The sequence below is a fragment of the Apostichopus japonicus genome, chromosome 5, assembly GCF_037975245.1.
Source record: "Apostichopus japonicus isolate 1M-3 chromosome 5, ASM3797524v1, whole genome shotgun sequence".
Classification (NCBI taxonomy): Eukaryota; Metazoa; Echinodermata; class Holothuroidea; order Aspidochirotida; family Stichopodidae; genus Apostichopus; species Apostichopus japonicus.
The window spans coordinates 6,685,451-6,710,804 of record NC_092565.1 but is presented as its reverse complement, the minus strand read 5'-3'; the positions used below and the strand labels follow the sequence as shown (position 1 = coordinate 6,710,804).

General features: G+C 37.7%; 1 protein-coding gene across 10 annotated transcripts in view; it reads left to right on the top strand.

Annotated features, from left to right (window-relative positions):
- Positions 1–25,354, top strand: part of LOC139967448 (fibroblast growth factor receptor-like 1) — a 51,917-nt gene that overhangs the window by 13,384 nt on the left and 13,179 nt on the right. For 3 of the 10 annotated variants that reach the window (XR_011792994.1, XR_011792995.1, XM_071971268.1), the window contains exons 1-5: positions 2,394–3,042; positions 4,024–4,134; positions 21,236–21,511; positions 24,096–24,173; positions 24,679–24,966. Coding sequence is in view for 8 of the 10 variants with exons in the window: in XM_071971268.1 (XP_071827369.1) it covers positions 4,065–4,134; positions 21,236–21,511; positions 24,096–24,173; positions 24,679–24,966 (712 nt within the window). In the remaining 2 variants the exon portion in view is untranslated. Of the gene's footprint in view, positions 1–2,085; positions 2,186–2,393; positions 3,043–4,023; positions 4,135–21,235; positions 21,512–24,095; positions 24,174–24,678; positions 24,967–25,354 lie in introns of those variants that run through there. The other 7 variants (XM_071971273.1, XM_071971271.1, XM_071971275.1 and 4 more) reach the window with 6 other exon arrangements.

Sequence of the window (25,354 nt, the reverse complement as noted above, 5' to 3'; positions counted from 1 at the left end):
GTGCCCCCCACTTTTCCTCAGGTTAAAAATGTGCCTTTTTTCTACATAAAAATTGAGGTGCCTCAAGTTAGCAAGAGGCCAGGGAACCAGAATGAACACTCGGGAAGGGCCGTTTCCGGCCATCTGAGGGCTTTGTAAAACCAACAATTTTCTAGTACGCTCCGCGCCAACCAATGGTGGCGCTCCGCTCAGATAGTCGTGCATACAACTTTGCAAATCCTGGCTAAGCCCGTGACTTTTAATGAATTTCTGTGGGTCAAACTCAAAGCTATTTCGAATGGAAAAGATTTGTTTAGATATTAACAAGAAAAAAATTCTAATTCGGAAGATTCCTACATAAGCAACTAGCATGATTTCACCTCATTTTGTCTCAAAAGAAAACTTGTTCTTTGTTTCCCAATTTGCGCATTGGATATTGCAGTGCTAGTATGCATATTTTCCTTTGGGGGGGGGGGGGCGTTGATGGAGTGATGTGTTTACACAAATAAGATAATACAATAAGAGTTATAAGGGGTACTAAATATAAGGCTGCATCAGTCAAATCGAATATCTTCAAAGTGCCCTTTCATGTCGGTTCCCCCCCCCCCCCCAAGATTAAAAGTGCTTCCGCCGCCCTTGACCTGGACATCCCCAACATGAGTGTTGGGGAGGGGGTGGTGGGGAGGGGTGCCTACAAGCCTAGAAGTACAGGTTTATCATATTCTTTGTTATATTTTATACTTTTTTGTGAGACAAATTGCAGTCTCACCCGACACAGCGACATTATCCCGCCTACGTGTCGTTGAACAATGTATGTTTTTCTGGAGGTAGCTGAGTACTGTGTTAAAATAATAAATAAGGTAACTAAATAGGAGCTTAAAAAATATACTGTCCCATTTTTCCCCTTCAAAGTGATGTTACCATTTTTTCTTCTTCTAATTTACCAAATTTTTGGGGAAGTGTAAATTTCTAAAACGTGAGATTATAAAATAAAGAATGTTTAGAACTTTAGATGCAACTTGCAAGGCCTCAGAAGTGCCGTTTCCGGCAATCTGAGAGGCATTGTGTGCCAAAAATTTTCTTGTACGCTACGCGCCAACCGATGGTGGCGCTCCGCTTAGTGTCACGGGAACTTTCGGGCACAAAAAGTTCTGCCCCCCCAAACTGAAATGGTCCCGTACGCCTATGGTTACATTCGCACTGTACAATATAGGGACTGAAAACACTAATACCAATATTCCTTGCCAAACTTGTATGTGCGTGCACCATAATTTATTAATTTCCTTATCCTCAAGATGTTGCCTATTTTAAGAATGTGAGGCCTACCACCGCATTCGTGATGATGACGTCATTCTTTCGCTACAACATAATTATTTGTTCTTGGTAATATGTTTAGCTCTGTAACTTCCAAACAAATCGGATAGCTTTCAAGGTCATCAGTTTTGCGCCGGCCCCGCCCCCACCCAACCCCAATATGATAAAATGTCAAGTATTGGTCAACAATGCTCATATTTGAACAATCACTTTATTGTAATTCTCAAAGCGGTTTTGCCTTAATGAGACATGTAGAATAAATGTATTTGAACCCTCAACTTTATCAGGAAAACAACATGCTAGTAGAAGCAGAACCTATAAGAAAGTAAGCTACTTGAGTGAGACTGCTAGCAATTCTTCGCGCCAGTTTTGGATGACCTTTAATGACATAACATTCCATTTTATCGAAGTCAAATCACCAATTTGAGAGAGTACTCTGAACCTTACTAGATGTATCTATGGTAAATATCGGCACTCTGAAAGCACAGTGATTGCAGTTGCAATGGGATATAGTATTCACACTGCCTTTAATACAGACCAACTTGATAGCTCAGCCTGGGTTGCTGTTAGATAACCAATTTCATAGTCGACCAGTCTAAATTGTCCATCTGTAATGAAAGATTACTTTTAGCGGTCTAAAATGTGTTGGGCGTCAAGAATTAAATGCTAAGCGGTGGAAAAATACTCATAAATCACACACAAATCGTCTTATCGAACTTCCTTGTGGACTATGCAAAGCGGGAGGCCCCGATAGCACAAAGCGCGCCGCACGATCAAGTTCACAACCCACATACCGTAAATCAAGGGGAAAGCTTTCAAGCTGGGTTCAAGTTTGGCAGAATTTTCGAAGTCAAACAGACTCCCAAATCAAAACCGATGGGCATATAGAAAGGTGTTTTATTAATGTTAGATGTTTTAAAACCAAAAATAAAAGTGTTACAAGAACTTATAACTTGTACTCCTTACGCTACATGACTTGATTGGCGAAGAGTGTGACTGCGCTATGCATTAAACGTTTTAAGGTCACAAAAATTATTTAGGTGCCACGTTCATCGTCATCAAATATTAACTTAGTTGATATTAGAGGTAAAGTGTACTGAGAAAAAACCCAAGAGCTCGACTTTGTCATTCTTATCTTTAACATGGCAAGAAGTGCGTGGACTTTATCAACAAAGCTGGGGAGTGTTTGTATTACGTGTGAAAGACAAAATAGCATCCATTGATCTTCGTTTGTGCAGCGAGCGTAACGCTAGGCCTCTGTACTGTACTTAGGGCTGCCATTGTGAGTAAGTGTTTTACACACAGCGCTGGATGATAGTGGAATGTTTTTATAGTCACCGAAGAAGTGTTTTTGTGAAAATATACGTGGGGAGCTACTTTATACTTCGTTCAGTCGGTTACCATTGTTTCTGAAAATCATGGATTTACTGTAGATTGCAATCATTTGAGTGGAAGCCTTTTGAAATAGGGGCAACGTCGGTTTGGATGTGGTGTTGTGCATGGTAGTTCTTTTTCACACAATACTCTTTGAGTCTTGGTCTTAACCCACACTACCAATATTATGAGGAAAGTTTATTGGTACTATTTATAGATGGCAGAGGACTATTTACACTCTTTCTTTGCAGTAATTCCTGCGGAAGTTACATTTGCCTTCCATTTTAGACAGAAAACATTTCGAGCAATACGTTACAGTTATCTGTAGTTGTGCTTCTGTTTATGAACTTGTGAGCAGTTCTTTTCTATTATACGGTATATATACATATTACTTGACATGACACTAATTAGGCCCTAAGCCAGTTAGGCCTAACGTTAGCCTAAGTTAACAAGTAACATATATTTAGCAAAATTTAATTTACCAATGACCAGTTCTGACTGGTTCAACAGTTTCATTTCTGGTAATTAGTCTGCAGCTTTGGACTTCATTTGAGTGTTAATTATTTATTATTAAGTAAATTGTTATAAGTTAATTATTAGTATTAGTATATCATACATTTTGATTTATGCCATTATGGTATTTATTGTAATTTGCAGTGTGGACTAACAAGTAACATTAAAGAAAATTTATATAGGCTAAGTGTACGTATGTATGACATGTACAAGTTTCGATCAAGTTAAAGCTAAAAGCTAACATAGCGCATCATGCAAACATTGGAATGTTTGTATGCAGGAAATCATATTTTGCCAGTGGTATACAGAAATTCAAATTTATGAAAGAAGGGATATGACACAGGCATGATTGTGTCTTAAAAAAGTCTATAAAATTGACCAAAAAAAAAAGAGAGACTAACTTCTTATAAGTAGTGTTTGAATTTGTTTGTTGGTTATGAAGCAGGAATGCTTTTAAATTTAAGTTTCGCATGTTGATTATACATTAATAAATGGCAATATTTTGTTTCTCTGTGAAAATTTGAATGGCAAATATAAATAAACGATCAACAGATCTACACAATACTGTAACAGTTTATTTTAATGGTCTACTACGTTCTCAACCATACTAATCTGTATAACTCTTAAAAATAGCACTTTGATGCTTAACATCTGGTATTGCAAGGAATAATACATCTCGCATTGCATTGCAAAATGCAATATGTGCAAACTGAAAACATATATTATAGCAGTTTTAGTTTGTACAACTACATTATATTTTGAGTATTAAAAAAATGCACAATTGCCCACTCTAAATTATTCCCGCCATGTTGACATTTTACATTTTCTTCTTCTTTTCTTCAGATTGGTTTGGCTGGTAACAGTAACCAGTCAGAAATTTTGACATGGCACCAAATTTTTTGCTCCTTGTGCTGTTGGGGACTTTTGGGCAACTTTCCTCTGCTGAAGTTCGAGGTAGGGTCAGGACACGATATTTAGTTTGTTGGTTTTTACAATTTAACAGAATTGGATAGGTGGATTGAGTAACATTTATTTGTGTTTCATAATTTGAATTGCATTTAATCTTATGGAACAGTGTTAAGATTGTATTTGAAGGCAGAATTACAAGGACTGCATGTATGCAATTTGTATCTCAATCTGCGGAGCTGTGACAGATAAATAGCATATATATACTGTCCTGTTATATGTTACCCTAAATATATTACCATGGAGGTTAAAACAGATATTACCGAGGAAGAGTGACCCTGGGGTGTGCACACTCATGTATGACACCATGGGATACGCACCATAAAGTATTTTGCAGTTTCGGCAAGCTTACAGTGTATACTATCGTGGTAATTTGGTTTAAGGTTGTTTTAATTTGTAAATTCTTGCTAGTAAAGTAAGTACTGTATTTTCCAACATATTTGCCAAATATTGTTGCCATTGAAGTAGGCCAACTGTTTTAAGCTACTGGATATAATTTGGTTGAACTGGGCAATTTATGCAATTTAACCCAAGCACACTTTCTGTCTGATCCCTACATCTATGATTATTAATTTGAATATAGAACAAATCTATTTTTCTTGGAAAAGAGGACTAACTGTTCTCTCTATTAGACAGGTCTCTCTCCTCTTGAGTTATGATACTGTTGCACTTTCTCATCTACCTGGTCGATGAATTGGTAATATTTTAGCACTGAACCCTGCCCAAAGCCCCCCCCCCACCCATCTCCCTCCTCTTAAACCCAATCTTTGAGGCACCATTCATGAGGTCTACATTGTCTTTAATCTAATACATGTGAATCTTATCTAGCATAGGTTAAAAGACAGTTTCTTCTAAATCAGAAAAATTGCAATCAACTGATAATTAATTAGTCAAATCATGTAAGGAAAAGTAACATTTTGCCCCAAATGATCATTATGATGAGGCCTACATTTATGACAGGCCCATGTGAAGGTTTACCAAACAGATAAACTTATTGCAGTCTTTGCAATCATTAATTAGCCAAATAAAGCCAATGAACAAGAACCGACCAATATATCCCATATAGTTTAAAGGGGCCTTGTTAAGAATGCAACAAGAACACAATTCATGAATAATAATATGTGGACAAGTCTTTCTGCGTCTAATTTACTCAACCAACAGCTTCAAATGAAACTGTTCATTGCTGTTACAAACTCTTGTTTTAAGTAGTAACACTTAGTGCATGTATGTGGTATTAAAAAGCACTGTCTTCTACTGTATGTTGATGTAATTTTGCTAGTTAATGCAATTCTTTTAAAACTAGAAATTTCTTTCCAGGACAAGTGACTAAACTCGAGTGCTTCATTCTTCGGTTTGATCTGAGTGATACTTTGATAACCGGCAATTTCATTCATGATTTATCGTTTTATCTGTATTGCTCTTTTATTGTTTAATAACAGTTATTAGAATAGATTTCAGAGCTAGCTCCCCAGTCCGATCTCAGTTCAATGCATGGCTGTCTAAATTTTCTCTACCACTCTTGTCATATATTTGTTGCAAGCCATACCATTCTCTGACATTTATAGCCAAAATCTACCCTTGAACAACGTTGTAAAATTCAAAGAAGCATCTATAAAGAGAGTTTATGGCTTGTTCAAAGTCAACACGTTAAGGACAGCATTGACTCTGTGACGGCTATCGACTCTGTGATTGACACATGAATAGTACTCTGCATTGAAGCCAGCAGTATACCGTCGCGTAGGGTAAAGCTCTGACTGAAAAGGATTTTATGGTTAAAGTTTATTGCAGATTCATGGCTTTTTAATCTGCAATTCTAAAGATTTCCAAACAGGTTTTTTCTAAGGCTGTATATATATATATCTAAGTTTATTTGTTGACAAATTGTTCTCAAAGACAATAAGTCTACAATATATGAAAGGCTCTGGGATTGGAAGTCGTCGTCGTCGGACAGACGGACACACTGACAGGTTTACATAGGAAGGTAGAGATCATAATGTGTGGGGTGCAGGTTATAGGTAAGGCAGTGTGTATTTTGCAGGGTGTTTGCGGCAATAATATTGGTTTGTAACTTAGTACCATGATAGAGAAGACCAAGTATTGGGTTCATTAGCCTATGCTGGCGTATAGACTTAAAGTATCAGATAAATAGAATGTCTTAGGCTGAGTAAATTTGTGTGAAAAAGTTTCCAACATGTTTCTTTATTTACTTACTTCCCATGTTACTTGGCATACGTGTGAATTTTGCAATCGGCCACTGGATTACATTTTCAATATTTCATATAAATTTGTTCTCTTAACAAAGGTATAAATGGTACATGTCTGCAAGTCAGTGAAAGTCAGGCTGTCATATAGGTTTCAATTAATATCATAATAGATCTGATTTAATCAGAAACTATTAAATTTGAGGTCAAAGGTCATCTGCATTCAACATTAAAGTCAAAGTAAAGTATGAAAATCTTGTAAACAAGGTAACTCAAGTAGTACATCTTTCTTGAACTTCATACTTACTATGTAGATCCAGCTTGGTGAGTGCAAGAACCCTCATCCAGGAAGGGAAATCTGGTTCAAAGACTTGATAGTCTTGCACACACTCACCTCTTAGTGCTGATTTGGGTGTGAGATATTGTGCCTTACATTTCCCATGAGGGTAACAAATGTTAAAATTTAAAAAAAAAAAAAAAGTTGTGCAAAAAATGAGAAATAAAGTGCTAAGTTTCCTTGAGGGTAGGGTAGGTTTGTAGGATAGGTTTCCAGGATAGGTTTCCATGGTAATTAATACATGTACCATGTTTATATGCCGAAAATGTCACAACTCGTTCCGCTCCAATATGTACGCAGAGGGAGGGGGGCTTTGGGGATTTCTACTCTACTTGCTGGACATTTTTTATTCCTTGAAAACATTTCACTTTGACAAAAATTCTGCAATGTTCAATCTGTATTTGATTGCTAGCTTGTGGCACTTTTAGCACCAACACCCAGATCTGTGCAAAATACAGTACATTTGCTCATACTATACTACAGTGTGGTTTGTACTTGGTCAAACAGAGATGGCCCACTTCACTCAGTGTCATTCGAAAATTTATAGAGCTCAGAGGTAGATGTACCATCATCCCATGACAATTTTGCTGCATTTGCAATAGTAGAATTTGTGTTTGATAGCTTAGTTGGGGAGGTGGGGGCCGGGGAGGAATGATCAGAGCGACAAGCAATTTATGCAATTGAGGACTTTCTGAAAAATTTTCGCATGATCATTTTCTTGAGCTAGAGTAATTGCATATATCAGCTGGGTATTTATTTATTTATTTTCTTTTTCTTTCCAAACATGATGTTATTTTAAATTGATGGTAATTTAATTTCTATGGGATTCATTACCTGGATCTATTAATGTAGCACGACTAATATGAAATAAGTTGAAAAAGATAAGTATATTTCACAATTCACATGTGTCTGTGTGACAGAAAATATCTCACCTGGCACAAAACACAAAAAGATCTATTTAACAGATTTGTGGAGGATCAGTGAAACCTGATTTTGAATAACACAAGGCATGAAATATACACACATGTGTAAGTATGCATGTATGTAGGATCTAGACAAACAATAGTCACTCACAGCAACGACAAAATTACTAAGGCCCGTATTTGTGCCACTGTAAATATCCACCAATGTTCAATGTGTAACCTAGCCTGTCCTCATTATAGGCAACACTGATTCGTCACCTTTCAAATTGAAGAAGAAAATACTGGTTGTTCGTCTGCCATTGTACTCCACCATTTGCCACTTGAATAAAAAAAAGAAAAGAAGAAGAGGTAGGGAGAAAAGGCTTAAAAAGCAAGAACAGGTGATAAACATGACCACCGTACAAATCCAGGTTTTAACCCAACCCCGTTTTCCCCAGAGTTTAAACTACAGGTGGACAAGCATGCACGGAGACCCGGTACTGTATTGTGTTGGATTTCAAAAAAAAAAAAAAATCAACTCCATGCACAGATGACAACAACAACGAAGTAGAAAGTGCTTCCTGCCACCGGTCATTTCTTGGCAGATAGAAAAGATAGATGATGTGTGCTTCAAAAGGTGGAGTGGTTAAGTCCCCCTCATTTCACAAAATGAATAGGATTACATAAGGGTCTTTTGTAAGGGGTTGATGGGTAGTTAGAGCTATGGTAAAAAGCCTTTTGTGTGGGGGATTAGTTCACAGAATAGCAATTATTTGAGTGAAAGGCTCTTACCAAGACACAGAGCTGAATTGACAGGGGAGTGAATATTAACGGTCCAATAGTGTATGGTTTCTGGAATGTGAGTGAGGACTTTTGCAAAGAAATGACATCTGTTTGTCACTTAGTACTGGTGATGTACCATAGTCTCAGCAAGTGTATTATTATTCAGAGCCATTGACATTATATAGTGTTACACATTTGACGTAAACATCGTCACATATGATCACACGGTCACAGTCTCGATGTGAGGGGACTGGGGTCGAGAGTGGATCAGCTAAGTTGTTTGGTTTTCGTGCCAAGGCGCAAATATCTTGGGTGACTTTTCTTAAAAAGTATTCTGAGCATTCATAAATTACTTAGTAGTCCTGAGTGGAGTGAATGGTGCTGCTTCAAATTTGATGAAAATAAATATATAATCTGCTATGCCGAGACCGTTAATCGCAAGCTACTGTAGATACTTATGACAAGCCTTTAGCAAGGTAGATGAAGTAAGCAATGAGTGGTTTGATAGGTGAGAATTAGTTGAGAAACTTGAGACAAGTGGAACACTAGTAGTTATTACTCAAAGTTTCCTGGTATGGAGAGAGGGGTTGGACTAAATACAGTAGTACCATAAAGAAATGCTTGGAACAAGTTTTCTGCTCCTCCTCTAATGAGGGTTGTTATGATAACAACACAAAGAGAACCCTGTTTGTACATACACACAGTCATATAAGCATGTACATATGTACACAGTCACATACACACAACCATATAAAAGCATGTACACACTGTCATACACACACAAACACAGATGAAAATCTGAGTAAACCTTGTACCGTTTAACTCTTTCCTTGCTTGTGTAAATAATGCTGCTATGTATTAAAAGTCTGTTTTTTTTTATTTATTCCCCCCAACATTAGTACATTTTTTATGGTATGTATAGCTCAAAGCAATCTTGATTCCCACTCATGTCACATCCATAAAGCATGCCGCGTCTCGTTCAATTACCATGTCAATCATAAATACACATTGTGAATCTTAAACCTTGGAATCCTTGTGCGGGGACGGGCAAGATATAAATATATATATATATATATATATCGCAGCCGATCTGTGATGCAATTAAACTTACATTAAATGCTGCACACCAGAATTTGATGGAAGCGTCTAATTAATGGTGTAGTCGTGTGCCTGTGACAGTCAAAGCACTCTCGAATTTACTGCCAAAAGTACAAAGCTACTGGCAGATAGAAGGGGAAGAAAACAAACTTCTGATTCTTGGGATTATTGAAGGTTAATAGTACCGATATGCTAAACTATTATAATGTATGTTGTCACGGTTCCTGTTTATATAGAGAACTTTGAAATCAACCCCCTTATTCGTCACACTCAAAACATGTTGTGTTTGTTTTCTATGTGCCCTTTTTGTCCCCGCTTGTGTACACTTCCTCACAGCCAAGGTGTCTCAAACTTCAACTGAACTGTCTTGATTTATGACTACAAATCCTCCTGCCTTGGTATGCAGAAATAGTAACAGGGATCAGGGTATAGTCAGAATTTATTGTCATCAATTTTGTCAGGAGTTTTCTCTAAGGTGAGGGTTGTGAGAACTCAGCTGGCCTAATTGCAGTAAATCACTTGCAAACGAGGAGTAGTAGTAGTACAGAGCCCCCCCCCCCCCCTCCACCTAAACCACAAGTTGTAATTTCACAGGCTAGAAAATGGAATTGAGTGTCAGCCGTCGTCTGTGACCATGACCAGAGCGTACTCTACAATATGCTAGGTATTGTGTAAACAATAATCCACATCAAAAAGGAAGGATAAGAGCTTTTGCTTATTTTCACAAACAGGTGAAAGTGAAGGCTAAAGAAACCCACCCCAAGGTAAAGGTGACAAAAAAGTACACTGCCATTGATTGGTGCACTCACTCTCTGCGGACAGAATGGAATATTGGTGAAACAAAACTACCCCGGTTTAAAGAAAGATCTGCATTTTGTGTGACATTACAGAATCTGTTGCAAGCGAGGGGATGCCATATTTCATATTTTTAAATGGAAGTTAAAGGCAACTGAGGTTTAAGATATGCTACTTTCATAGTCCATCTACTGTAATGGCATCAGGAGTAATAACTGTGCTTGGTATTTGAAGTACTATGGACACCTCCTACTCAGGTCTGTAAACAATTTGCCCCATATTCAGTAGTACGTATCTGTTGCGTGTGATAATCTCATTCACAATCCGTTGAAAAGTTTCGCAAAGCTCTTTTCGTTTCCAAGATGTACCGCACATTTGAAAGTTTTGACAAATCTGTGAAACTCATTAAATACATGCAAACTATGACCAGGAGTGTTGCGCTGAGCATCAAAATTTCTTATCTTAGCCCTTAATTAAATTAACCCCTAATTACAAGCCCTCATACATTTAATGTGATGTTCATCTATTCAATAAAGACAAATAAAATATTTCAAAAAATCGCTTTAACCCACAAACCTGAACTTCAGTGACCTTGAAATGAAGGTTGTTAAAACAAAGGGATTACATATCAGAAAATTAGGCAGTCACTCCCTGTACATCATCAATGTGCATATAATTAGCTAATGTTTATTCATTAATAAAACTAGAGTTGAGAAAAGACTTTTTAAAGTGGTCCATCTTTGATGGATTTTGATGGGAGTTTGCAGCTATTTTCATGATTTCTAATTCCTAATCGAATGATTAGGACATTGTTGTTCAAAGGTGTCCGTAGACCTTTAAACGTACAACGTCTGCAAATGAAAGTATGAAAAATGACATTTTTCCACAATTTTTCCACAATTTTTCCAAGGTTGGATTCAATGGTGTTAAAACACTCTACATGTGAGCTGTAATCTGGTGTTAACCACCATACCTCATTTATGTATCTTTTTTTCCAGGTGTGAATTTGTATGGCTTGCCATCCACAATGTTAGAACCTAGTGTAAATTGCAGATTTATTAGTAAATTATACAACCCATGGAAAATACTGCAGAGATACTGCCTGTGAGGGATATATTTATTCTTCAGTTACTTGTGATATTTGAGGTACCCACTGAGAGCGTTTTGGTCTTTTAATTTGCATCAATTCTGCTATTTAAACTTGCCAAGAATAAATTCCAAAACCTTGTAAGATTTAGCTGTTCATCCAACTGTAGTCATTCACAGGCTTTTTAACTACATTTCTGTAGCAGACTGAATTTTAATTAGCGAGTAATTAATAATTTACCATTGAAACTTCCATATGAGCATCGCTGCGGCAACTAGAAGAACAAAGCTGAAACTTAAAACGGTTATTTGTCCCGTAAAATGACCTTGCAAATGGTCACCTTGTTAGTATTCAACAACATCAGCATGTCCTAAAAAGTTAGCAACCTGTAATGAACTTACCAGAAGTTTTCAAATTTCTCTTCAAGGAGAAATTGGAAGAATATTGTATATCCCTACGGCCTCCACATTATTCCCATAAATATACATTGAGGGTCAATGGTAGCATTTAAACAATTGTCAATCTCACCATGCAGGGAGCTGCTTCTCTTACTAGAATAGCAGCTCCCCTGGTCTCACTGTCTGAGGTAGTGCAGTGAAAAAAAGATGTTCAAAGGATGAAAAGTTTTCCCCAATATATCTGGCCATTTTCTGGTCTGTCAAACATATTTGGGGAGAAACTTCATGACCTATGCCCTGGGTCCCTTCTGAGATTTCCTAATGAGTTTGTGTGTGAAATTATTTGACAGTATCTAGCTTTGTTTAAGCAGGCAGAACAGTTCAGGATGATCTTATCATGAAATTCCCAGTGAAAAAAAGTGTAATAAATTATTATCTACTGTACTTGTGCAAATTATAGATATAAATCTCGTTAAAAATAAATACTAGGAAAATTTGGCAGCCATCCAAAATGATAACCAAAAGTAAATGAGGGTCACAGTACCATTGATGTTAGCCAAAACACAAAACAAAGAAAGAAAGAAAACAAAAAATGCCATATATTGATGGCATATAAAATTTGATGGCATATTAATATTTATGGCATATATTGATATTGATGGCATATAAAAATGCCATATAGCTATATGCATACTTGTCTTCTACAGTACTAATTCTGTTCTTGTTGCGTTTATCATTGTAGGGACACAACTACTGTACCCAGTGTTGGGTTAAAATGCTTCAAAAATAGCTTTTGAGTGCATTTTTCTTGAAATTTCAAATAAACCATTGATAGAATTGATTTCAAGATGTAGTTCACTTCAAACTGGGGGAGATTCTACACATTTAAATGTGAAATCACCTGGGAGAGAACCGTTTACATACACAGTTAGTTAACAATGTCCCCCTGAATAAAATACTTGAAAGGAGATTTTCTAGAGCTGTTTTCAGTGTGTTGATAATCTTGCTAGCTCCCCCTCCTTATCTGTATACCATCCAAAGTGTACTATGTCAGAGCATTTTATTATTGACTGCACTGTAGTTTATTTCCTTATCAGTTTTGAAACCATGATATCACCTTCAACATCAAGTTTATCATATTACCTACTTGGAATGTCAGTTCCCTGATGTCCAGTTTAAGGTATCTTCAAAAAAACAAACAACTTGTCTTTGAGTCAGGTTGGACCAAAAACAAAAAGAAGATAAAACCAAACTTTGGTCTTGATATATCTGATGGAATGTAATATAGCTGGAGGGTGGTGACCCAGTTTCAGATGGCTCCCCGCTCTAATTATTGAATGTAACTTTTATATTTTCTTCTTCGTTAAAGTAGTATTTAAATGGGAAATTAATCTGATTGCAGTCACACAGCGCCAGTATTTACTACTACTTCTGAGGCCTATTCATGCCTACATTATTACACTGACCGTATTGCATCGTACATTAGTTTGGGAATGTTTGGCATTGGCACTATATAATTAATTAGCCTCCGTACGATACAACCTTTGTCACTGGTCCTTCATTGCATGCAAGGTGGGTGGCTTCTGAGTTCTGATAGTACTATACTGTAGTAAAAACAGCATGCTTCATGTTGAACAGTATCTTAATTCCTATATATACTACATCAAATTACTCTAGAACTTTTGAGTCATTTAGCAAACAATAAATAACAGTCAAAAGTTGTAATATTTATATGAAAGTTCAGAACTAGAAGAATGAATCTAAAGTGACTACAAGTGTTTGAAATAGTTTTGCTTCTCTGTGTGATTTTCCACTCAACAACCCTTTATCACCCTTTAAATTTGAATCTGAACATTGTAAACACTAACTAAAGTTACAAATGCATTCTAGGCAATAGATCCATGAATCAAGTGGCCATATATTTGTAAATTTTAACTGGCATTACGTCTGTCCCTTGTACATGAATTTCCTTTTAACCTTGCTTTTGTCTTCCCAATTTCAGTGTGTAACCTAACGTTCCCTCAATGCACTTATTGATTCGCTCGGTGTATCACCAACACATCGTGGAGTACAATGCACTTAGCAGACTATCTTTGAGCCGTATCTGAAATATTTACTCCGAGAAATATATATGAACGAGAAAAGAAAAGGAAAAAAATTGAAAGCATTTTTGCCCGTTTCCTTTCATATCCTCACATCATATTCCACCACATGTATTGAATAATTTTTGTTTTTTTGTCCCTCTGCCACTCAAACCTGCCAATTTTGATTTGACACATTTAACCCGATCAATATTTTAGGCCCTTTTTACGGAATCTAGATTTTAAAATTGAAAGCTATAGCCAGTTTCCACTCAAGACTGCATGATAACCGTCTGTGATTTGATTGGTGGCAGCTGAAAAGTGCAATTATGTCATCGGGGTAACTACATGAGAAACCGTAAAACGAAAAGGTAGAAAAAAAGAAAAAAAGAAGCAGAATGCCTGGGAAACACTTTCTTCCTCAGAAGAAGATCAATAAATTTTGGTGGCTCAATGGTGAAAAAATCCTCCATCAATTTGTTAGTATTTTCGCCCAGGTAGAAATGAAGAGAAATTGAATTCGGATTGATCGCGAGCCCGGAGTCAGTTTGCAGCTAAATCGGTTAAAAGGGAAGAAAAAAAGAAGAAATAAAACTAAGTTAGCTTGAATCATCAAATTACAGTGTTGGTTGCATCAGTATATCACCACAGGAGTTAATGACTTGCTATGAATCATAGATTAGAAAAAAAAGAAAAGAGAGAAAAAAGGGTGAGATTGTGACCTTAAGTAACCCATCTATGTTAAAAGTTATTACAATGTGATAAATACTGTGTATGGTAATCAACAATTTATTACAGAACCCAAATTAATGTAGAATACTACCCCCAAGTAACTTGATGATGATGTTGGAAGTTAGTTATCACCTGCTTTTCATACAAATATGCATCACCTCTCTTCCTCTCCCTCTACCCCCCTCCCCTCCAAATTTTTTGACTTCCACATGGCTTACATTTCATACACATGTGCAGAGTAGTATGTACATATACTTCCAACCTTTCAACTTGTAAGTCACACAAAATGTTGTTAACGTGATTGAAATGATACTACCCACCATTTTGCAATTTTTTGCATTTTAATCTCTCGCTCTGTACTCCCAACAATAATTCCTCACCTTAGATCCCTTCGCAGGACAAGTCAGACATCAGTCAACCTTTGGGTTTATGCTTCTTTAACTTAAAACACACAAAATAAATGCCAAAAGCATACTAGAAAATATAAATTGCAGAATATCTTTTCTCAAAGTATATATGCATAATTTATGTGCCTGTGTTCATATTAACATCTAAATATACATATTCTAAAACCCATGCTGATTTGTTGGTAAATACTGTAGTTGGTATGGAAGTACAGTACAGGCTTCAGTACCTTTTGTATGGTATTGAAGACACTTTGTATACAGGTATTGTTGCTGTGTTTTTATTGTATTTATGTGGATTTTGTTGAACATTGCCGTAAAAGTTCTAGTTGTTTTCAAGTATTTACCAATATGCAGTAAAATTTATGTTCATGACTGTTGTGACAGAGACATAATATTCAATGACATACGGTCTTATTTTATGGGAATTTCAGAAATTTGGGTACATTTACAGTAGTCTGTATTTCAACTAAAAAGGGGTTATGAACATCGACAAAAATAAGTGAAACAATGTTAAATTTGGGACGCACAGAAGACTTGTTTGATATGGAAAAGCAATAGTTAGGATATCACTGTACTCAGTGCCTCAAAGTTGGTGTTAGGAAAATTATGTTCAGGATGAAATTTAGGATTTCGAAGTATAAAAATTAATTCTCCTTGAGAATGCAGAAGACCTCAAAGTAAAAGTGGTTAACTTCTGAATGTTAGTTTCGGAAGAATAGAGAAATTTGGCAGCCATGTCCCAGGAGTGGGATGTACAGGGGGGGGGGAGGGGGGCGTAGTGCTAAAATGTGTCCAGTCATGTAGTTTTATAGGTAGATGGGCGAGTGCACTTATTAAGATTGGAGAGTTAATTACCTGGTTAGATTTGATCCATCCCCTGTAAGAATTGTTCGCTTGTTTATACTCAAAGGGGTAAGGTTTGTGAATTTGATGTTCAAGATGCTGTGCACATAAATTTGTGCATTGCATATAGGTAAGCTGTATGCACAACTCTATGCAGCAATGTACAAACATGTGTGTTGACTAATAAGTTGTGCTCTGCCATGCAACCTGGACGTAAATTTGGACGTAAATTTGGACGTGACCTGTGACTCTCTTTGACGGAAGCATCCAGACATCGTCACCGCGGACGGTGGCGTAATGCGTCATGACATTTTATTGTCTTAGCTAATCTCTCTAGCGGGGTGAACATTTTCATTCCTGGCAGGAGGGGAGGGACAGCACCATATTGGTTTCTTCCTGCCTGGTGGAAAGTCATCCTCGATCTACGGCCGACCCCACGGTGCCTCCGAAGTTTCATTGCTACACACACGGCTGACAACGTTCACTCCCAGTGCCTCCCCATGTCTACAGTGCATTAGTATCGATCATGTGAGCGGTCCAATTCGGTAATCAAAACCACAATCAGTCAACCTCAAATTACTCCAATTTCTCCCACCCGCCCCTAACATGCTGTGATTTCATTTGGCGGGTGAACAGCGGGGGTACGGTAGTAATGGTGGTTGACCCATAATGACAGGTCCCAAATCCATAGACTGCCATCCAGAGTCTCTTGATTGGTAACCTGCAGGGTATGTTTGAAGATTACCCACCAGTTTTTTTTTTTTTTTTTTTTAAATAGCTTTAAACTTTTGATCATGCAGCTTGCAGCCCTAGCATGTGCTATCCTATCAAAACTGCCAAGGGCTGTAAATTCCATTTGTGGCAAGCACAGTGGCAGTGCCGTATGCATGGAGTATGTATTATACACACACACACATGTTTGTATGTGCATAGTGCAAGTCAAATCAATTTCCATGAAATATGCAAGAACACAGAGAAATATGTGACCTTACTGAATTAAGCAGATTCATAGTCGCTACAAAGGAAGGCATGTATGTGAGTCATTTTGAGGATCCTAGTACAGTATGTATCAAAGGGATATAATGACTTCTAGCTTTCTGTGGGCTGAGCGTGTGTCTGTCTGTCTGTACTCTAAGACCTACTCTCAGAAAAAAAATCTGTTTTTGCCGACCATTTTGGTGACTGAGAGAATAACTTATCCAGCATTACATCACAAATATCCATGCATGGGTCAACTCATATTTCCTACACAAGTGCAGGGACTTTGCAGTTTTTGTACAGAGAAACCATAGTAATTTATTTGGAGATGAACGTTACAGCCGTCAAAACTGCTGCACCAAATTGCAAGACTGATATTGACTTCATTCCTCACTTACCTGTCTCATAAACATACATACGGTATGAATGTACTCTGATCTAGCTGCATTGGTAACATCCTTGCACTGCGCCCCCCCAATGACCCCCCCAACGACCCACCTTTGGAGGTCACAGCCCATGTCCTTCCAAAGCTATCATTCCAAAGGTACAGTACTGTATTGTAACAATGCTTTCTGGCTGGAATTTCATCCACTTGAATCCAACTTCCAAATTTCATAAAAATGCAGAGTTCTTAATAAAGAACTTGGAATATTTTCTGTGTTCCTTCCATCAATTTTCTCACAGACTGCATTTGTAATATCCTTGAAAATTTCTGTTTATTTTTTTCAATATACATGCTTGCTTTAGTTCATTCAGTTGTACGTCTATTAGTTTTGCCCCCTGTAAACAGGATTCAATTTTGCCTTTGGTTCCCCTGCAAAATTTACCTAGATTTAATAGCCATGCCTCTGTGTGAGTGCAGTTGTAATCTGTTATTCCTCTAACTTATATAAATTAATTATTAGTAATTACTAATTATGTTTCAAAACTAACTAAACAATCCTGCAAAGAGAAATATAATGAAAATAAACCTTTCAGAAAATAAGCATATATGTATCAGTAGAAATACTGTGCAGTACTGTACCTATAAATATGTTTGGGCATTATTTTCTTTTTCCAATGGACTATCTAAGTCTGTTTGGTGTTTAGTTTGATGCCATCATTGTCAGCCAGAGCTGCCAAGGTTCATTAGTCATTAATGAATTCACACTCCTGTCAGTCAAACCAACTATCAATTGGCTAGAATTTAGAAAAGGCATGATATCCCTCACCCTTAAAAAAACACCTAGCAAAACACGAGAGGAGTCTTTTAATTATAGCTAACATTCCTTTATAGTCCCAATAATTGATGTGAGTATGATGTGCTACAAAGATATATCTGTGTGGTGCATTTCACATTCACTCGATGACAGAATGATCTGACAGTAAGCAATTTAGTTGTCAAGAATATGTTATCCAGTGGTGAACTTGAACTTCTGACTATATCTTGAACTCGAATTCTGTGTCAAGTTTAAATCCATTTCTCCTCTTCCCCCACCCCCACTCTCTCCCTCTTTCCCTCCCTCCTCTCCCTCCCCAAAAAACAAAGGAAAAAGTAAAGAAATGGAACCCATGCACTATCATTCAAGGAAAGATAAAATAATGAAAAGGGATGTTGAATCAATACTGATCAAAGTGAAGGCATGTACATTGCAACTTGACCCATGAAGACTTAGTCTCCTTAGCCAGCCAATTTTATTGATGTAACTCACTAACCTCAGATGCCTTAAAGGATCATTTCTCACAAAAATACCAAACTTACTATATAAGAAATACAACCTGTACTTGATAGCAGTGGGTTTTTAACATTATGTACTTAAAAACTTGTCAAATATTAATTTTACATGCCTGAAGTCATCCTTTAAATAAATCCATGCCTGTAAAACAGTCACAGCGCCTCTCACAATCGCAAATGAAAAACCGGAACGCAACCAGTCTTTGCATACCATATGCCTCCCCACTCTTTTGACTTTCTCTCTTAGGACACAAGATCATTGTGTACATTTCCAATTTGGAAGGTATATATGACTAGTACCTTAAACCTAGCCAGTTTGTTGGTAGTTAGTCTTGGCTGTCAAAAGTCATTACATTCTGTGATGAACTTGCACCATGGGATTCATTAGGCTAGGCCAAGGTTCACCTCCCCTGTCACAAACTTGTCAGGCTGGCAGTAATATGATTTTAATCAACATAACTCATTGCTCATTGGGAGGTACTGGGTGTAGATGAGTCCAAAAGTGGAGGAAACATTTGATTGAAATGACATTTTTGGATTTATTCTGTGGGTTGTAAAAAGAGAAAAAGGAAAGGAGGTTTCTTCATTTTCAGAACAACAGGGGGAATTTATTTATTTATATAGATATGCCAGTGCCTGTGTATGATACTAACTGCATTTGACAATTTAGTTACAGGTGACATTAGTAGGGGAGGTTTCATGATTAGAGTTATTAGTCCACCATCTGGCAGGACAACAATTGCTGAACATTTCTCTCCTCCAGGTTGGATATTGGTAGAAGTTCTATATAGTAGTATCTTCTAACCTCAGGCATTTTAATGATGAATATCCAGGGTTATCAAGGCTGAGTTGGAAGGGGGGGGGGAGATAGGGGGAGGTGGAATAGGAAATGGGGGAAAGGTGGGATCAATAGATGGGCAGAGGCAGGGACGATACTGTAGACAGTAAACTGTATGTTAGATAATTGTAATAATTACGTGAAAACTTATGTTAATTAGATATATATAGCCAAATTAAGATGTTTCGAAGCATGTTAAATATTTATGTCAGGTACTTATTAGTTTGATATAGCATACCTGTCATTACATTCTCCTCACTACTGTCGTACTGCTACATCCTGCAACTGTGTTATATATAGACTAATGTTGTCATTTAGACGATTGTAAATTAACCCATTGTACCTACAGTAGGACCATGGGATTAAATCTTTCAGTTTGGACACATCAAGTATGAAGCTTAATACCATTGGTGAGACTTTATACTATACTGTAAGATACTGTACAGTTGTTGTGATTAGAAATAGTAATTCTGGTCAGTGAGATTTTATATTATACTGCAGATAATACTGCGTTAGCTGTGTGATGGTTTGTGATTGGCTTCAAATGAATTTGCTTAGAAATGATAACTTTAGGAACCATTTGACATAAACATAATCATATGTGCCCTGAACAATGAGTGATGGAATAACATAATTACTACAAATAATGGATCTGAAAATGCTCAATACAATGAAACTCCCAAATACCATATTTGTAGGTCATCAGTACGCAAGGCCCCAGAATTTAACCTGCAAAAAGTTGCCAAACATTTTTAAAACAAAAGTAACATTAACTTCGCTCCTCTCTTACCTGTCTCCAGTCTACTTGTGCACTTTTTTCCTTGTATATTTTAACCAAAACTGTTAACATTTTAGGTGTAGGATTGAGGGTGCAGACTGCAGTGCTATAATGCCACCAGATATATGGTAGGCTAGGTAAATGAGGAAAGTGCATATGCACACAGGAGATAGGTAAGAGAGGAGTGTAGTAGAGCTCCCAAACCAGTAATTTTTTGTTGTTGATAATTTGGAAGGATTTGTCACCTTTCAAGTTTTTCCCAGTTTTCAGTTAGACTGTCATTCAAAGCCTCTCCTTGAGGAAGAATTTATTATGATAAGATATATGGTGGCAGTGAATTGCTTACTGAATATTGAGCCTGGGCATTGGTGTCCAGTATTTGACTATCTAGCATGTATCTCTGCGCAATGTCCACGACCAGGATTTGTCGAAACTGTTCCTCCCGTTTTGCTATTGAACTGTTGATATGAAGGTACCACCTTTTCCACCCATAGCCCCAATGTTTTCATAGGAGAACAAAGGCTATACAGCCTTTCAATACCCCATGGTGTGAGAATCCATGACCTAACTACCCTAAGAATGCAAGCAAATTAGGAAAAGCAAACACAACATGGAAATGAATTTGAAGAACTGTGGACAAGCTGTAAAGGTCAGAGTGACAAAAAATAATATTGTGTTCTTGGGTTGAAGTGGCAAATTTCTTCATCCTTTTTTCCTTCTATTTTTTTTTCTTTCAATATTGTTGTGAAAATATTATTCTAAGAAACCTTGCCAAATTGAAAGAAGGAAAAAAAAAAAGGACTCAAGGAAAGAGACAAGTTCCATATTTGACTATTTTTGTGGCATGTCTGAAAACTGGAGTTTAGGAGCCTTAGTGAATTGTTGTTCATGGGAGTCCTGATATGGCCAGGCTTATACTTGGAACTTGTTATTTAGGGGTGGGGGGAGGGGAGAGGATAGGGTAGAGAAGGAGTGGGAGGGGAGAAGTGCACTTGAAGAATGGTTATAATCTTCAAATCTTCAAACCTTGGGATCTTTTTGCTCCTATTTGTAGTATTGTCTTCCACGAGCTGTATATATACTGTACGTCTAACAATAATCTCTCTTCTCTCTTCAGGACCGCCACGAATAAACGGTCCAATAGAGAAGCAGCACCAGAAGACACCGGTTGGAAGCACGGTACGTTTACGCTGTCCGGTGATCGCCCACCCGCCCGCCCTTACGATGTGGCAGAAAGACGGAGAGACGATAAACAACATCTGGGAGAGATTCAAAGTGAAAGAGGCGGGGCTGAGAATAGAGAACGTCGTCAAGGAAGACTCCGGGCAGTACATCTGCCGGGGAACGAATGGGTTCGGGACAGTCAGTATTAACTTCACGCTTAGAGTCATAGGTATGTACAGAAAGCATAGTCGGTGTAGTCTGTGTGAGATCTACAGGGGGGGGGGGGTGGTAGGGCTATGATTGTAAAGTTCTCTGGTTGGTTTAATTGAACTTTAATTTAAAATTGTAATAAAGATACCAGCAAATCCTAAAGTTAATAAAAATAAATGGAAATTTTGCAATTCAGGGTAGTTTGCAGTGTAAGGACACCACCCCCTCCCCTCCCTTCACAATAATCTGTGATAGATATTACACACTGTAACAGCTTGAAGACGACACAAACCAGAGAAATACTCAACTTTGGCAATTAATTGGGTGAAGTGATTTGACTCTTCTGACATGGTCTTTTACCATCCACAGTTTCTCTAAATTTATGACTCATCGATATGAGTACCCGACTTCCCGATCTCCGACGGGGTTTGCAACAACATTGAAGCACAATGGTTTGCGCAGAGAAACTAGAGCATTGCTGTTGATATGTTCTGTTCTGCTTCACTGTCCACGGTCATACATGTGCACACTGTAATTAATTGCTCAACCTATTCACATACATTTGTCCATGGCCAATTCCGTTTATCGTCGAAATATCGATTTGATTTGATTATGCTACGCTACCACGTCTCCACCGTTTTGCCATTCTGTTTGGTTTTGCCTTCTTGAGGAAGCCAGTCGATTCCAAACAATAAACAATAATACTAAAAATTGTTAGCCAGCGCCACTGTGACGCTCTTCCGTTGTTCACAGCTTGATTATTGAAATAACACAACAAAAGGTGGCCGTGTCGTAGTCGAATGTACTAGCTGCTACTGTAGATATAATTATATATCCTTTATTAGAATATTTCTTAGAGCTGTAAATTGACAATGGGCACATTCAACACTCTAACAAGTTCTTTTCCACAGTAGAGAGGAGTTTTTTGTAAATTTTGTATTAAAGGCACGGGTGATAAAAGATTTGTGGTTAGGCATGTTGGGCCTACCGTAGTTTCATATGGAGTAATACTTTTAAGGTGTTATCTATCAAACAAGGTTCGGTATTCAAGTCACAGAACATGGTGTTGAAAATATTTATAGGCAAATATTTGGTCAATGTGGTGGTCCAAAATGTGAGATCTGTGTCTGTACCTTCTGAGAATAATTATAATAATAATAGTAACTAAGATTTATAATGCGCTAATTATAAAAAAAATAGTTGTCCAAAGCGCCAATTATTGGCCTATCGTAGTTACTCACTCTGGGTGATATATCCTGTGCTCTGATTATAAGATATGATGGACTCGTGATTATAGTTTGTGATTATCTGTAAACTCCTAAATAGATGTAAATTTCTTACAATGTGAGAAAAACATCAAACTTTTATAGACAGTCTTAGTGAAATACTGACCTCAAAATGTTACATTAGATTAATTGTTTTATATTGGGAGAGGGTTGGAAGGCAAGGTGACGGGGTAGGGTACTAGGGACACAGGGTAGGGGGAGGGGAAAGGGCAGGGAGAGGTGAAGATTGTGAAGGGTGAGAGGGTACTATGCTGTTTGCTGTTCAGATGAAATCAAAATTTGTATTTTTGTTCAATACTTCAAAATGAAAAGTATATTATCAGCATAAAATTGATGAAGATAAGATATGACAATATTACTGTTCAATGCCATGTTTTCTTTGTGACGTAAAGTCGTACATGTTCCACCAGTGCTACCAGTTCAGAGAGAACAGTGTAGCAGTGCATAGGGACGGACTGCACACATGTCAGTACATAATACAGTCTATATAATTTCTGGATTCCAGATGGTGCTATGCATATATATTGAAAGGAAACTCAAATAAACAAAACACTTTAAAAATTAAGAGCATTGCTGAAAGCCATCAAGAGCTCTCCTGGCTACCACAGTTGGTGAACCAGATCGTTTGTCGCACTTGCCTTTAAAAAGTTTACCTTCTTCAAGTTTGTTAACTTAAGAGATTAGTGCCATTGTCAAATTAAGTGTTTTGGTCTGCTCTGTAATTATGCCATAAAGAAACTAAAGAAACAGCCAATGAATCATAGAAGCGGGTAAAGTTTACTTTTGGTGTTTAAGCAAATCATCAATTTAACCCATCATCAGGCCTGCCCATCATCGATCAATTCATATCTGTTCGATTGAACTTAAAAGGGAATTGGCATTTCTTTGCTGTTGAATATGCTGGCAAGGACCTACACAATGTCACAAAAAGTTTTACACCTACAGCTTTATATGATAACTAGAAACCTTAAGAGAAGTTTCCCACAAAATTATCAGCATTTCACTTTTAGGCCGGCTGGAGAGGAAAAAAAAATTAATTATGGCCGCCTAGCACTATAATCTTTATATTGACCGCTTGTATTTTTTTTTCTGTCACAGAGATATTGCTCTGTCTTCAAAACTTACCAATCTGGTAAATCTGTGATATTTTGATTACTGCCGGACCTTGGTGTTTCGTGACTTTTGAAGATGATGTTTTTCATAGCTTCCAAGGTTTTATTCCCCATACCTTAAAGCATGTCTGATTTTATTTGATGAACAATTTAATGTAGATTTTCAATTCTTCTTTTCATCCTTTTTTCCCTCGAACACCGACAGACGAATCGGATCCTCCAGTTATCGAACCGCAGGTTCCTTCCTCCGGTGAAGACGTGGTCCTGGAAAGAGGAGGAGAAGGTGAGGAGGGGGATGGTAGCAAGGTCTTCCAAACAATCAATGAGAGATATCACACACATATCTATATATATACATTACATATCAATTGCTGTGCATAGTTAGTAGAGATCTCACATGTATATCGTCAGCAGTCAGTATTATTCACTGCAGCTCTGATCTGACATTCTCGTCTCCGTTATTAACGCGAATGCATTTTTCCGTGACGGTCTTACTCAGCGTACGACCCTAACAGGTACCCTTCTTCGTAAAACCTTTTTTCTACCCTGCCGTACTTTTTCTTCTAATGTCTGTACTCCTTCACGAATGTACCATCCCCACCCCCCTACCTCCCCCATTTTGTAGTGGAGAAAGCTATGTGTAAATGCATTTAATATACCGCCCTCCCAACTCTTTTTACAATTACCACCAGCGACAGTGGCTCTGTGCTAGATAGCAGGAGATTGTGAAGCATATGTCTTTGAAACCTATCAAACTACAATCTGTTATCGCTCTTCATGTTTGATAGCTCCACCGGTGTTCAGTCAGCCGGAGAGAATGGAAAAGAGAAGCCTGACACGGCCGATGAGGAGCATCGTCAGGTTGAGGTGCAAGGCCTCCGGCAAGCCCAAGCCGAACATCATGTGGTACAAGGATGGCAAGATCATGCCGGAGAAAGATCTGGGCCTGGAGGACTCGAAACGGGCCTGGGTCCTCAGATTGGTCAACGTGCAAGAGGAGGACAGTGGAGAGTACATGTGCCTGGTCTTCAACAAACACGGGAGAATCAACGCCACGTACATGCTGGAAGTTATAGGTAAACGTTTTGTATTGAACGATAATGCTTAAACCCATTGGTGTACCAGAGGTACTCTTATGACACAGTCACACTAAAATGGCAACACATCTACGGTACGGTCATATATGAATATATTTCCGTCGAGAGGTGTATCACACAGTTTTGTCATTTGGCAGGTCTGTTGCAAAGTGTTGAACTTATAATTGTGACACCTGTTTGGTGGTTTGGTGTGTTGCACAAAAAAATAGGTTGGATACCAAACCAAAAGTGGTAACGGGGAAACCTCATAGTGAGTATCGGAAGCATGAGTGTTCTTCTAAAAGAAAAAATAATAAAATGCTGGGTGTAAAAATAAATTACCTCATTGTACCTCATAGGTATGGACCTCAGCTGTTCAAACTAATTT